At 53.6% G+C, this 13,652-nt stretch overlaps 2 protein-coding genes across 2 annotated transcripts in view; one reads left to right on the top strand and one right to left on the bottom strand.

Annotated features, from left to right (window-relative positions):
• LOC135405257 (zinc finger protein ZFP2-like) overlaps nt 1-13,652 on the top strand; it is a 225,478-nt gene that overhangs the window by 80,465 nt on the left and 131,361 nt on the right. The window lies entirely within an intron of this gene.
• On the bottom strand, nt 12,241-13,170 carry LOC135406409 (olfactory receptor 14J1-like). The gene has a single exon (XM_064640804.1). The coding sequence runs from the start codon at nt 13,168-13,170 to the stop codon at nt 12,241-12,243; it is 930 nt and encodes a 309-aa protein (XP_064496874.1).

Raw genomic sequence — 13,652 nt, 5'->3', positions numbered from 1 at the left:
GGGACTTGTGCAGTTGTGCAGCACTGCTGGGGAATGAGTGAGAGTGGCTTGGCCAGCTCTTTCTCCAGCTCCCTCAGGACTCTTGGCTGCATCCCATGTGGGCCCAGGCACTTGGGGGGGTCTCACTGGCAGAGCAGGTCACTGACCATTTCCTCCTGCATTGTGGGGGCTTCACTCAGCTCCCCATCACCAGCTTCCAGCCAAAGCCTGCCTGCCAGGTGTCCAAGGGGTCAGTTCTGCTGCCCCCTCCTTCCTTCCCCACAATGGAAAACTCCCTCATTTTGGGTCCCTGTGCCCCAGACGGCTCCAACCACCACCTCACCCACCAGTCCCACAATCATGGAATGCTTTGGCTTGGGAGAGGCCTTCAAGAGCATCTCAGCACCCTCAGAGTCAAGAATTCCTTCCTACTATCTCCTCCAACCCTTCCCTCTATCCGTGTGAAGCCACTGCCCCTTGTCCTGTCACTCCAGGCCCTTGTCCAAAGTCTCTCTCCATCTTTCTGGTTGGCTCCTTTCAGGCACTGCAAGGCCACAATTAGATCAGCCCAAAGCCTTCTCTTCTCCAGCCTGAACAATCCCAGTTTTCTCAGCCCTGAGATATTTCTGAACCTCCCAGAATCCAGGGGCCATTGGGACCCTGCAGAACCTCCTGCATTCAAGTGCTCCTTGTGAAACTGCAGGCTCTCCTGGAACCCAAGGATTCCTGGAACACTGCAGAGCTCACAGAACCAAGGGGCCACTGTCCCACTGCAGCTCCTTCTGAAGCACAAGGGACCCTGGGACAATGGGAAATCTCCAAGAATCCAAAGGGCATTTGGGGACTGCAGGGCCTCATGGAACTAAAGGAACCTTTGGAGACTGGGGAAGCTCATGGAATCCAGGGGCCATTGTGACATGTGGGGCCTCCTGGAACCAAAAGAACCCTGAGAATTTCTGTGGGAACAAGTTAAGGCAGCAGCAGCTGCATTCAGTTAATCAGGATCCAAAAGGAGTGTTTTGGCCTTGACTGGTGTTTTCCATCAGAGAGTGCTGTTTGCCAAAGTGGAAACCACTTGGAACGCTCTGCATGGCAGCCTGTGTTTTTGTCTGGTGGCTGAACACAGCCAGCACATGAGGGGAGGGGAATGTGTGGGATCAGGGCACTGCTTTGGGGCCATGCTGGGAATTCCAGTGGACTAAAAGACAAAGCCCAGGTGCTGTTTCCAAAGGAACCCCAATGAAAGGGGGACGCCGGAAAGATGGGAGGACAAGTCCTGCAATGGAACTCTGTGTGTGCAGCCTCATTTTCTCCTTCAGCGCCCACAGGAGAGGGGGCAAAAAGTGGGGGTTGGGACCCCAGAAGTGTTCAGGGGGGAAATGGGGGATTGAGGGGACAATGGGAATATGGAAGGAACAGGGAGAAGGGTGGGAAAGGGAGGGTTGTCTGGAGGGTCTGACGGTCCCATGGGGGTCTTTGGGCACAGGGGAGTTGGCAATGGGTGGTGGCCCCCCTGAGCTCCCAGCTTCCTGTGGGGTGCTGGGGGCTGCTGGATCCAATCTCAGCCTTGGATCATGACAACAGTTTTAGTTTAGAGGAACTACAGAAATGTGACAGAATCACTTTTGTCCTCCAGGTTTTAATGATGGCAAATCAGATCTATTGAGAGAAATGAATTCATTTAGGGTTACAAATGATCAGACAAAAGATCTTCATCAGAATTATTTACTGCACAATAGAAACACTAAAACTACCAGAGTACAGGATAAGACAGGACAGTGCTCTATAGTAAAGCAATTGTTGAAGCAATTCTACTCAAGCTGGCAAAAAAGCAATAATTCTTAATTAGAGATGGATGGAACTCCCCCAGACCAATGCTCGTGGGGAGATCTCTGCTCTCAACCTCCAGCAGTGACCTTGGGGGGTCCCCAGCCAAGGCAGGAATCTCCACACACGCCTCCAAGAAGGGTTCTGTTGGAAGAAGATGCCCCTGGGAAAGGGGACTGGCCCTTTGTGGTCGAAAGGGATGGACTGACAGTCACTGGACTCCAGGGGTTGCCTCAACATCAGGGGGTTCATTCGGGGTGGAAGCAGCGGCCGAAGCTCTTCCCGCAGTCGGGGCACTGGTAGGGCTTCTCTTACTGGTGGGTACGTTTGTGTTTGGTCAAGGTAGAGCTGTGGGGGAAGCTCTTCCCACACTCCCCACACTTGTAGGGCCTTTCCCCGGTGTGGATGCGCCGGTGGGTGCTGAGGTGGTAGTTGTGCTTGAAGCCCTTCCCGCAGTCAGTGCAGCGGAAGGGCCTCTCATCCGTGTGTGTCCGCTCATGCCTGTAGAGATGTGAGCTGGTCTTAAACCTCTTCCCACATTTCAAGCACTTGTAGGGCTGTTCCCTAGTGTGGATGAGCTGATGGGTGCGGAGGCTGGAGCTGTCCCTGAAGCTCTTTCCACATTCCCCACACGTGTAGGGCCGTTCCCCAGTGTGGATGGCCTGGTGTCGGATCAGGTTGGAGCTGTTCTTGAAGCTCTTCCCACAATCATTACACACGTAGGGCCGTTCCCCGGTGTGGACCTGCTGGTGTTTGATCAGGTGGAAGCTCTGGTTGAAGCTCTTTCCACATTCCCCACATGCGTAGGGACGTGTCCCAGTGTGGATCTGCTGGTGTCGGATCAGGTGGGAGCTGTTCTTGAAGCTCTTCCCACATTCCAAGCACCTGAAGGGCTTCTCTCTGCTGGGAGGCTGCCCAGGGACCACCAGGTCAGAGCTCCGCCTCAAGCTCCAGCTGCCTTCCCGGCACAGGCTGGCTCTTTCCTCCTCAGAGCACCCTGGGATGGCTTTGGAGCCCCTCCTGCGGGGGGATCTCCGGCCCTTTTCCTCCCCGCTGCCTTCCTGCACCGTGGAGCCCTTCAAAACGGTCTCTCCCACCAGGGTCTCACGGGGGGATTTGTCCTCCGGGCTCTCCGTCCTCAGCTCGGGGCCTGGGGCAGGAAGCAAGAAGGACAGGCAGGGGATTTGCCTCCGGCCCACAGGGAAGGCCAAGGACATCCCCCCAACTCCGGCCCCGGCAGGACGGCGGCGCCAGCGGGGTTGTCCTGCAGCCGGGGCCATGCTCGGCTGACAGAGCCAGCACAACACCCGCCCAAAGGGACACTGACTTCCTCCTCACCTGCCTGGGGGGCCCAAGGCATCTTCCTCTTCCTCGCAGCCTCCTCCTCCATCCGCCCAAGCTTTGGGAAGGACAAATCCTGATGGGGGGGAAAACAAGGGCTGAGCGCGTTGGCTTGGGGGTTCCTCCTGCCCAAGTCCATCTCTAGAACTCACCGGGCATCCTGTGTCCATAAAAACCTCCAAAACACCAAGATTCAGCCCAGAAAAACTGAAGCCACCAACAAGATTCAGGCAAAACCCCCTCAGAAATAGCAAGAAAACCCTCACCACCCCAAACTGCAAAAAGTTGAGATTCAGCTAAAAAATACTCCAAAATATGAAGGTTCAGCCCAAAAAAAGGTGATGGGGACTGAATTTAACCCTCCAGCAGGAAAGTCGTTTGATTTCAAGCTCGTCTTCAAGGCGTGGCGTGGGATTGGAGCCTGGGCTCTAATTAACCTCTCCTGTGCTACCAAACAACAGGAGCTGTATGGCCAAGGGACAAACTCTGTGATCCCTGTCAGTGTCCATGGCCCCTGTCAGTGTCCTTCAGGGAAATCGGGAGGAGGAAATGAAGAAACTGGTTTGGAACTAAACTGGTGTTAAAGTGGGAAAAACCTCCTTCCATGGAAATAAAACTTAGACAGTTTTTCCTGGGCTGAACAAGCTCATTCAGAGATGAAGGAGTGGGACTTCTGTCAACACTTGTGCTGGATTCTTTGGACACTTGTGTTCCTTCAGAGAGCCCCTGGAAACACTCTGCTGTTCACTCCCAGTGCCACCAGTGCCTGGGTCCTGTCTGCAGCAGCAGATTGCAGTGGGATGGGAGAAATGCTTTTCTGAGCCTCTGGGCTGGACACAGGCACAGCCTGACCCTGAACCCAAGGGAAACAAAGACAAATTCCACAGCTTTAGCTGGACCAAGGTTGGGGGCGTTTCCTGAGGGCAGCACTAACCAGACTTTTGTGTGTGTGTGAGACAGGCAGAACCACAAATGCCTTGTTATTGCTTATTATTTGTAATATCTTATAGATATATCATACAACACCTAAGAATGGATTCTGTAGAATATGTACCATATATATGATACAGAATATATCTGATTATTGCTTTATCTGTCTGTCCAGACAGATATTGTGTATGAAGAGTATATTGAGTATTTGAGGGATATGTTCCTCTCACTACCCTGTGAGTAGTGAAATGTGAGCAGGAGCTGCAGATGCTCAAGGGGCAGCAGGACCAAGTCAGGGGTCTGAAGGGGGCCTGGGGGGCTTTGGGGTGCGGGAGGGTCCTGGGGGAGCTGGGGAGGGGCTTTGGGGATTGGGGGGGCAGACCACCGCAGACCAGCACAGACCAGTACCTCCTCCCTGCTCCCCACATCTCTCCTGGAGCTGAGCCACATTGTCCTAGGACACCTGAGCCCTCTCCAGTGCCCTCCCAGTACAGCCCAGTGCCCCCAGTACAGCCCACTGTGTTCCTGTCCCAGGGTGTGGGTGATCCCTCTTTAGGAGGGTTGGAAGGGATTTGGGAGGGGGAGCTGGGGGAGATTTGAAGGGATCTGGAGGAGTTGGATGAAGATTGGGGGGGTTTGGGGGTCTTTGGGTGTATTTGGGGAAGTTAAAACAGGTTTTGGGGGCATTGGGGCATCAAAGAGATCTGTGGAGGGAGGGGATTAAAGGGAAAATGGAGGTTGGTGACACTTTAGGGGGGTTAAAGGGGCCTGGGGGCGAGAGAAGGGGCTGCACCAACAGCAAGTGAGTCCTGAGAACCCCCTGGTGTCCCCAAGACCCTCTTGCTGTCCCCAGTTCCCCTCTTGACACCTTGAGACCCCCCTTGTGTCTCCAATGCCCCCAGGGCCTCTCCATGGCTCCAGTTCCCCCCTTGACACCCCCAATTCCACTGTCCCCAAACCCCTCCCCACTGTTCCCAAACCCCATCCCTGATGTCCCCAATCCTCCATCTCACCCCAGGAGCCCCCCCTGGACCCTCTGACCACAAAAATGCCTTTCCCCCCCTGCTCACAGAAAGGCCAAGGGCATCTGGGGACATGCTGGGGACAGTTGGGGGGCTTTGGGGGGCACTGGGGGATTACTGGGGGATACTGGGACACACTGAGGGGAACCAAGGGGCACGGGGAGGGACTGGGAGGTTACTGAGAGACACTGGGAGGGCACAGGGAGGGACTGGAGGTGAACTGGGGCACACTGGGGGGCACTGGCAGAGAACTGGGGAGTTACTGGGGGATTATCAGGACACACCAGGGAACACTGGGAGGTTACCAAGCCATAGTGGGGGTTAATGGATGCTCACTGGGATACATTGGGAGGTCACTGGGGGGTTACTTGGCCATACTGAGGGTCAGTGGGAGGTGATTGGGATATACTGGGGGCATTGGGATTCCCTTACCCGCATGTAGTATATCTGCCTCCTCCGAATTTAGGGGCATCCATAGGACCCCTCCCCTGGGGGCTGGGGGACCCCCCGAACCCCACTGCTGGGCTTTAGGGGACTCCCCAAGATCCCCTCAAACCCCCTGAAATCCCCCCCTCGACCCATCGAAACCTCCTCAAGGTCCCCTCAAATCCCCTCAGAGACCTCATCCCTCCCCAGCACCCCATAAACCCTCTCAGTGACCCGCAAAACCCACCTGGGACCCCCCAAGCCCATTCAGGGACCCTCCAATCGCCCTCAGGGACCCTCAAAACCGTCTGCGACCCCTTAAACCCCCTAGAGACCCCAAAACTGCAGAAAAGGTCTCTGCGAAGCCCCCCTGGACCCCTAAACCTACTCAGAGAGCCCCAAAGCCCACCTGGGACACCCCAAATCTCCTCAAAAAAAAAAAAACAGAACCCTAAGAGACCCCCAAACCTCTTCAGGGACCTTCAACCTCCCCCCTGAGTCCCTTCAGGGACCCCTCAAAACGTCCCCGGGAACCCCCGAACCACCCCCGCCAAACCCTCCCGAGCCCTCCAGCCTTTCCATCCACACCCGCGCTCCCCGCAGCCCCCGAGGGGATCCCCAGACCTCGCTCTCGCCGCCCCCCCGCCAACTCACCCAGCGAAGTGCAGCGGCCGCAGGCGAGTCCTCCTCACTCCCGACCACGAGGCCAAAATGGCGCTCGCTCCGCGCGCCCTCCGCCTTTACAGACCCGCCCCGCAGCCAATCAGCGCGCAGCCACGGCCCCTGCCCGCCCTTCGCCACGCCCCCACCTGCGCGGGGCATTGTGGGAGTTGTATTCCCTGCGGTGGGGGAGGACCGGACTTGTTGGGGTTTAGTTTTTCTGTCTTCTTTTATTTTCTCTTTTTTATTTCTTTCTTTTCTTTATTTTTTCTTTCTTCTTTCCTTTTTCTCTACTATTTTGTTTTCTATTTCTTTTTTGTTTTTTTTCTCTCTTTTCTTTGTTTTTCTTTTTTTCCTATTTCTCCTGTATTTTTCTTTTTTTCTCTTTTTTCTCCTTTTTTCTCTTTTTTCTTCATTTTCTTCTTTCTTTCCTTTTTTTTTCTTTTTTTATTTTTATCTTTATTTTTTCATTGTTTTCTATCCGTTGTATTTTAAAGGAAGATTTAAACACGTATCAAAACAATCTCCATGTACATATCTTACAACAACAGATAATCTGCCATTGTTCCAGGTTTGTGAGGATTCCCAAGATCACAAACACTGAGACACCAAGGGTGGAAGCCAAGCAACTTTATCCTGTCCCTTGCCACAGCCTTCAATCCACACCCAGCCCTGGATTTCTGCAAAGCCGCTGGGCAGGAGCAGGAGATGGAGCTGGTGCTCGGTGGGAGGGGCAGCAACAACAAACCTGTGTCTTTGGCACCGGGGAAGGAATTTAGTGCTTGAGGGGTTACATTCCACAGGCTCCCCTGGGGATCAGCTTATGCTTGGACAGTAAGAACAGTCCTGGCTCTCTGGGAAGGTCCCAGATGATTGGAGGTTGGCGAATGTCACCCCAATCCACAAAAAAGGCTGCAAGCAGGACCCTGGCAACTATAGGCCTGTCAGCCTGACCTCGGTGCCTGGCAGGGTTATGGAGCAGGTCATCCTGAGTGCAATCACACAGCACCTTCAGGATGGACAAGGGATTAGACCCAGCCAGCATGGGTTTAGGAGGGGCAGGTCCTTTCTGACCAACCTGATCTCTTTTTATGATCAGGTGACCCACCTGGTGGATGAGGGGAAGGCTGTGGATGAGGTCTATCTAGACTTCAGCAAGGCCTTTGACACTGTCTCCCATAATATACTCTTGGAAAAGCTGGCAGCCCACAGCTTGGAGAGGGGCACCCTGTGCTGGGTCAGGAACTGGCTCGAGGGCCGGGCCCAGAGAGTGCTGGTGAATGGAGCTGCATCCAGCTGGCGGCCGGTCACCAGTGGTGTTCCCCAGGGGTCAGTGCTGGGTCCAGTCTTTTTAACATCTTTATTGATGATTTAGATGAGGGGATTGAGTCCATCATCAGCAAATTTGCTGATGACACCAAATTGGGAGGGAGTGTCGACCTGCCGGAAGGCAGGAGGGCTCTGCAGAGGGATCTGGATAGACTGGAGAGATGGGCTGACTCCAATGGGATGAAGTTCAATAAAGCCAAGTGCCGGGTCCTGCACTTTGGCCACAACAACCCCCTGCAGCGCTACAGGCTGGGCACAGAGTGGCTGGAAAGCAGCCAGGCGGAAAGGGACTTGGGGGGTCCTGATCGACAGGAGGCTGAACATGAGCCAGCAGTGTGCCCAGGTGGCCAAGAAGGCCAATGGCATCCTGGCCTGCATCAGGAACAGTGTGGCCAGCAGGAGCAGGGAAGTGATCCTTCCCCTGTACTCTGCATTGGTGAGGCCACACCTTGAGTATTGTGTTCAGCTCTGGGCCCCTCAGTTCAGGAAGGATATTGAGGTGCTAGAGCGGGTCCAGAGAAGAGCAACGAGGCTGGTGAAGGGACTTGAGCACGAGTCCTATGAGGAGAGGCTAAAGGAGCTGGGGATGTTTAGTCTGGAGAAGAGAAGGCTTAGAGGCGACCTCATCACTCTCTTCAACTCCCTGAAGGGAGGTTATAGCCAGGCGGGGGTTGGTCTCTTCTCCCAGGCAACCAACAATAGGACAAGGGGACATGGGCTCAAGCTCTGCCAGGGGAGGTTAAGGTTAGATGTTAGGAAGAAATTCTTTACAGAGAGGGTTATCAGGCATTGGAACGGCCTACCCAGAGAGGTGGTGGATTCACCATCCCTGGAGGTTTTTAAAAAGAGATTGGATGTGGCCCTTAGTGCCATGATATAGTAATTGGAGTTGGATCAGGGGTTGGACTTGATGATCTTGGAGGTCTTTTCCAACCCAATCTATTCTATGATTCTATGATTCTCCAGTCATTCCTGACACCAGGATGGAAATTCAGCAGATAACTAAAGCCAGTCACCTTAGGAGCCCACAACCAGCGGGGCTGAGGGAGGCCCTGGCAGCTCCCCAGCACCTCCCTCTCAGTGGGACACCTCTGGCAGCCTCTCCCAGCTCGGGAACCCTCCAGTTTGCAACACTCCAAAGACCGGCACTGATGCCCAGGACAATTCTGATCCCCCTCAACAAACACTCCTCCAGCTGGGACCCTTGTCTGTTGGGAAACACAAAGGGATTGGTGGGAGTGTTTCCCTGACAACAAGGAGAATTTGGGAGAGGGACCTTTCCACACCCAGCTCTTGATGTGTCCACACATCTCTGCCTGGGTGTGGGTGTGAATTGACTGTGGTGGGAATGTTGTTCTTGTGAATCTATAATTCAGTCACTGTTAAAATTGTAGCACATGCTATTGAATCACCTGATAACTGTTCAATTGGTCAATGATTAAGTGTTAGTAATGTCTTTTGTCCCCTTATCTTTGGATCCAATTCGTTTGTGCCCTGACCCTCTTGCATCCAAAGGATCTGTGTAAATCATTCCCTTTCATCAAAAAATATATATTTTTCATGACTTTCAATTTAAAGTCATCCTCCTTAGCTAAACTACAAAACAACTCTAATTAGCTGTAGAACTCTTGAAGACTTGAGGACAATTAAAGGAAGGGAAATAATTTGTTTTTCAGTGTTTTAATGGGTCCCACAGTGTGTTTGGAGTTGCATCAGCTGTCAGTCCAAGATGGGCCATGTCAGAACTGGTGAGGTTGGGGGGTGAGGAGCAAGGTTGATCATCCAGGGTCAGTGTGGATCTTCTGAGGAGACATTCAGCATCAAGATCACTTGGAGAACACCTCTATCATCTCTTCTCAGAACTAAAAAATATCCATCCTTGAATTAAAAAAACAAAGTAAAAACTTTGAAGACTTGTTTTGAAATTGCCTTGAAGACAATTAAAGGAAGACAAAGAGATCCTGAGGGATTTCTGCATTTTAATGAGTCCCACAGTGTGTTTGCAGCCCAGCCCATGATCCTGAGGTACTGAGCGAAGATTGAAGCAGCTGCTCGAGAAGTCAGAAGCCAAACTCCAAGTGCCTTGAAGCATTGCTGGGCCCCACTGAGGGCAGGCACTGCCAAAGCCTCCCCAGGGACTCCTTGGAGCAGCTCCTTGGAGGCCAGGAGTGCAGGCAGACAAAGGCTCTGGGCAGGCCCCTGCAATGCTGAGCAAAGCCTGCCTTGGTTTTGTGGAGCACAAAGGCCAAGGCCTGAGCCCCAGGCCCTGGCCCAGCAGATCCTGTCCCTCCCGGCTGGCTCAGGGCTGTTTGGGGGGCACTGGGATGGGAGGGGGAGGAACAACAAAGGCCCAAAACTGGGCAACCCCTGCCAGGCTGCTGAGGGAGGGGCGAGGCAGAAACCAAGTGCAGAACCTGCCAGGAAAGTGGTTTGTGGTGGCCTGAGTGGCAGAGGCAGCTGCCAGAGGCAAGGGGACAAAGGCCTGGGTGCCTTTGGGCCTTGCAGCCCTGCCAGAGCCCTTGGCCATCTCTCCTGCAGGCTGTCCTGCCCTGGCCATGGTGCTGCTCTGGCCTTGCAGGCTGCACACACCCCTCCTGCTTTCCCACCCCCCTCCCAGCAGCATTTCTAGACCCTCCCTGATGGCTCTGCACCAGCTCTGGCTGTTGCCTTGTGCACTTGGCCTTATTAACTTGGATCCTGAGCCCCTGTGCCACAGGACATCCCTTCCAGAGCCCAGGCCCTTCTCCTGGGTGTCACTCCAGAGCTCCTCAGGGCCCTGCCCTCATCTCGGGGTCATTCTGCCACCAGGGCAGGATTGGCCCCTTTGCTTTCTAAAACTCCAGGAGGTTTGTGTTGCCAGACCCCAGAGCTCCTCAGGGCCCCTTAGAGTGACTCTCAGCTGGGGCAGCTCTCAGGGTGTGCACAGACGGCTCCCCTGACTCTTGGTGCCCAAGGCTGCTGCTGCCTGGCAGGGCTGGGACAGAGGTGACCTGGCAGCCCCTTGCCAGCCCTGGGCCCCCTTGGCATCCTGAGGCACAGCTGCCTCCTGCCAGCATTCTGACCCCTCTGCTCCTTGTGTGCCACGGGCTGAGCAGATCCAGGTCACCTCCCATTCCTCTGCCAACCCCCTGGGCCTGCTCTGGGCCCTGCAGGTCCTTGCTCTGCTCCCAAGGGCTGTGGGGGTGCTGAATGGTCAGGGCTTGGGGTTTAGAGCTCAGGGTGGGGATTAGGCAGAACTTTGGGAGGTTTGTTGTTCTGCTGGCAGTGTCTGGGTCATGATTAGGGGAAGAGCTTTTTGCGCTGGGTTAGGATAAAAACTTGGTTTTTCATGCTGGTAATACAGATTTGGGATTGGGGTGGGCATTAGAGGACAAATAAGTCTGGAGTTCTGGGTTTGGGCTTTTTCTGGCTTGGAATTAGGGCTGTGGATTCCTTTCCATGGGAGGGGCAGCACTTTTGGGTAGTGTTGGGGCTTCAGGTTACAAAGTGCATAAATGTCCATCAGGCGTGTTTGCACAATCAGTGTTTCAGCACCCTCAGCATTCCCTGAACCTGGTTTTTATCTCATCAAAATCTTTCCTCTCTCTTGGCCAAGCCCCTCTTTCCTTCCTCAATTATCTCCTCCCTTTTGTCCCAGTTCCTCCTAACCTCCTCAGAACTTTCATCAGGATGAGCTCAGCTGTGTGATGATGCTGTGCAACCTCCTGGAATCAAGGAGCCACTGTGGAACTGCAGAACCTCATGGAATTACGGGGCCATTGTGACCCTGGGGAAAGCCATGGAATCAAGAGGCCACTGGGACACTCCAGGGCCCCATGGAGCCAAAGGAACCCTGGGACAATGGGCAACCTCCTGAAATAAAGGGGCCACTGTGACACTGCAGAAACCCATGGAATCAGGAGGCCATTGTGGCACTGCAGGGCCTCTTGGAAACAAAGAAACCCTGGGCCACAGTGGAATTTCATGGAATCGAGAGGCCATTGTGACACCGGGGAACCTCATGGAGCAAAAGGAATCCAGGGACTTCTTCTCCATACCAGTGTTGGGAAAAGACCTCAGCCCTCAGGAAGTGCCTGGAGGGGAACCCCTTTGCTGCTGGAACTGCTGTTGTGGAGCCCAGCCCTGTCCCAGCAGTGCCCAGGGCCTGTCCCTGCCTGTGCTCACAGGCCTGACCCACAGCAGGACAGTGACTGAGCTGCCAGAGCACTCAGGCCTTGGGCACGGACAGGAAAGGAGAGGGTGGGAGTGCAAAGAGAGCAGCTCTGAACAGATCCAGTGCTGGTGCTCCCTGGTAGTGTGGGGACTCTTTTCCCTTCCACATCTGCAAACATGGAAATGCCCTCCAGCTTCAGGGGAGGTCTTGGAGGAAGAATCTGGTAAAAAGCATTTGTGTCCTTTCTTACACTCAGAGATTGTGATTCCTCATGTACAAACTAACACAGGGAGGATGTTTGACAAATACCTTGCTGCACAAACTTTTATTTTGTTTAAATGCACACAGAGCATGATTCCTGATTAGTACATTTTGTGGATTAAAAAAAATTGGTAGAGAGTGAATTATATATGGGATGAAGAATAAAATTTCAGTGTTAATGACATGAACAGAGGAAAAAAAATGGGAAGCCCCCCAACGAAAACACTACGAAAAGCTTTAGAAGCCAGGCTGGGCCCAAAATGTGTTATGCAATGAGTGTTCTGCAGAAGAAAAGAGGCAGTTTATTGCTTCTTAAAAAAAACATCCAGTCATCATTTTCCTTATGGCATCCTTGAGCTCCTGGTTCCTGAGGCTGTAGATGAGGGGGTTCAGTGCTGGAGGCACCACCGAGTACAGAACTGACACCATCAGGTCCAGGGATGGGGAGGAGATGGAGGGGGGCTTCAGGTGGGCAAATGTGGCAGTGCTGACAAACAGGGAGACCACGGCCAGGTGAGGGAGGCACGTGGAAAAGGCTTTGTGCCGTCCCTGCTGAGAGGGGATCCTCAGCACAGCCCTGAAGATCTGCACATAGGAGAAAACAATGAAAATGAAACAGCCAAGTCCTAAAGAGATAGCAAAAAACATAAGTCCAATTTCCCTGTGGTAGCCTGAGTGTGAGCAGGAGAGCTTGAGGATGTGTGGGATTTCACAGAAGAACTGGCCCAGGGCATTGCCCTGGCACAGGGGCAGGGAAAATATATTGGCTGTGTGCAGCAGAGCAGTGAGAAACCCAGCGGCCCAGGCAGCTGCTGCCATGTGGGCACAAGCTCTGCTGCCCAGGAGGGTCCCGTAGTGCAGGGGTTTGCAGATGGCAACGTAGCGGTCGTAGCACATGATGGTGAGAAGATAAAACTCTGATGAAATGAAAAATAGAAAGAAAAACACCTGTGCAGCACATCCTGTGTAGGAGATGGTTGTGGTGTTCCAGAGGGAATTGTGCATGGCTTTGGGGACAGTGGTGCAGATGCAGCCCAGGTCTGTGAGGGAGAGGTTGAGCAGGAAGAAGCCCATGGGGGTGTGCAGGTGGTGGTCACAGGCTACGGCGCTGAGGATGAGGCCGTTGGCCAGGAGGGCAGCCAGGGAGATGGCCAGGAAGAGCCAGAAGTGCAGGAGTTGCAGCTCCCGCCTGTCTGAGAATGCCAGGAGGAGGAACTGGGAAATGGAGCTGCTGTTGGACATTTGCTGCCTCAGGTTTTTGTTTGCTGTTGAGGAGAAAAAAGGCAGAACTAAATTAGGCCAGACTCAATCAGCAAAACATCTTGCATGTCTCAGGAATTCAACATTCAGGGCCTCTTTTCAGGAAGATCTCTCTGCATCCCTCTCCCCGAGCTCTGGGCTTTGCTGGCTGAAGGGGGCACTGAGAGCTGGGACCCTGGAATGGGCTCCGGAGGAATCCTTCTTGCTGTGCAGTGAGAGGCAACTTGGAGCACAGGGTGACCTCCAATTAAATGCACTTGTGATGTATCAAAGTGTTTCCAGAACTGCTGGTCACAGTTTGCCCAAGGGCAGAACACAGAGAGGGGATTTGGGGGACTTGATTTTGTTCTAGTTCCTCTTGCCAGGAGTGAGTTTGGATGGTTGAAATCTCTGACATTTCTAATGTGCTCCAAGGGAAATCTTGTGAGTCCTGAGAGGCAAAGGGGTGGTCTCTTGGTGCAGAG

Source organism: Pseudopipra pipra, chromosome W (assembly GCF_036250125.1).
Source record: "Pseudopipra pipra isolate bDixPip1 chromosome W, bDixPip1.hap1, whole genome shotgun sequence".
NCBI lineage: Eukaryota > Metazoa > Chordata > Aves > Passeriformes > Pipridae > Pseudopipra > Pseudopipra pipra.
Note: the sequence above shows the minus strand (reverse complement) of the source record. Positions and strands in the feature narration are given on the sequence as shown.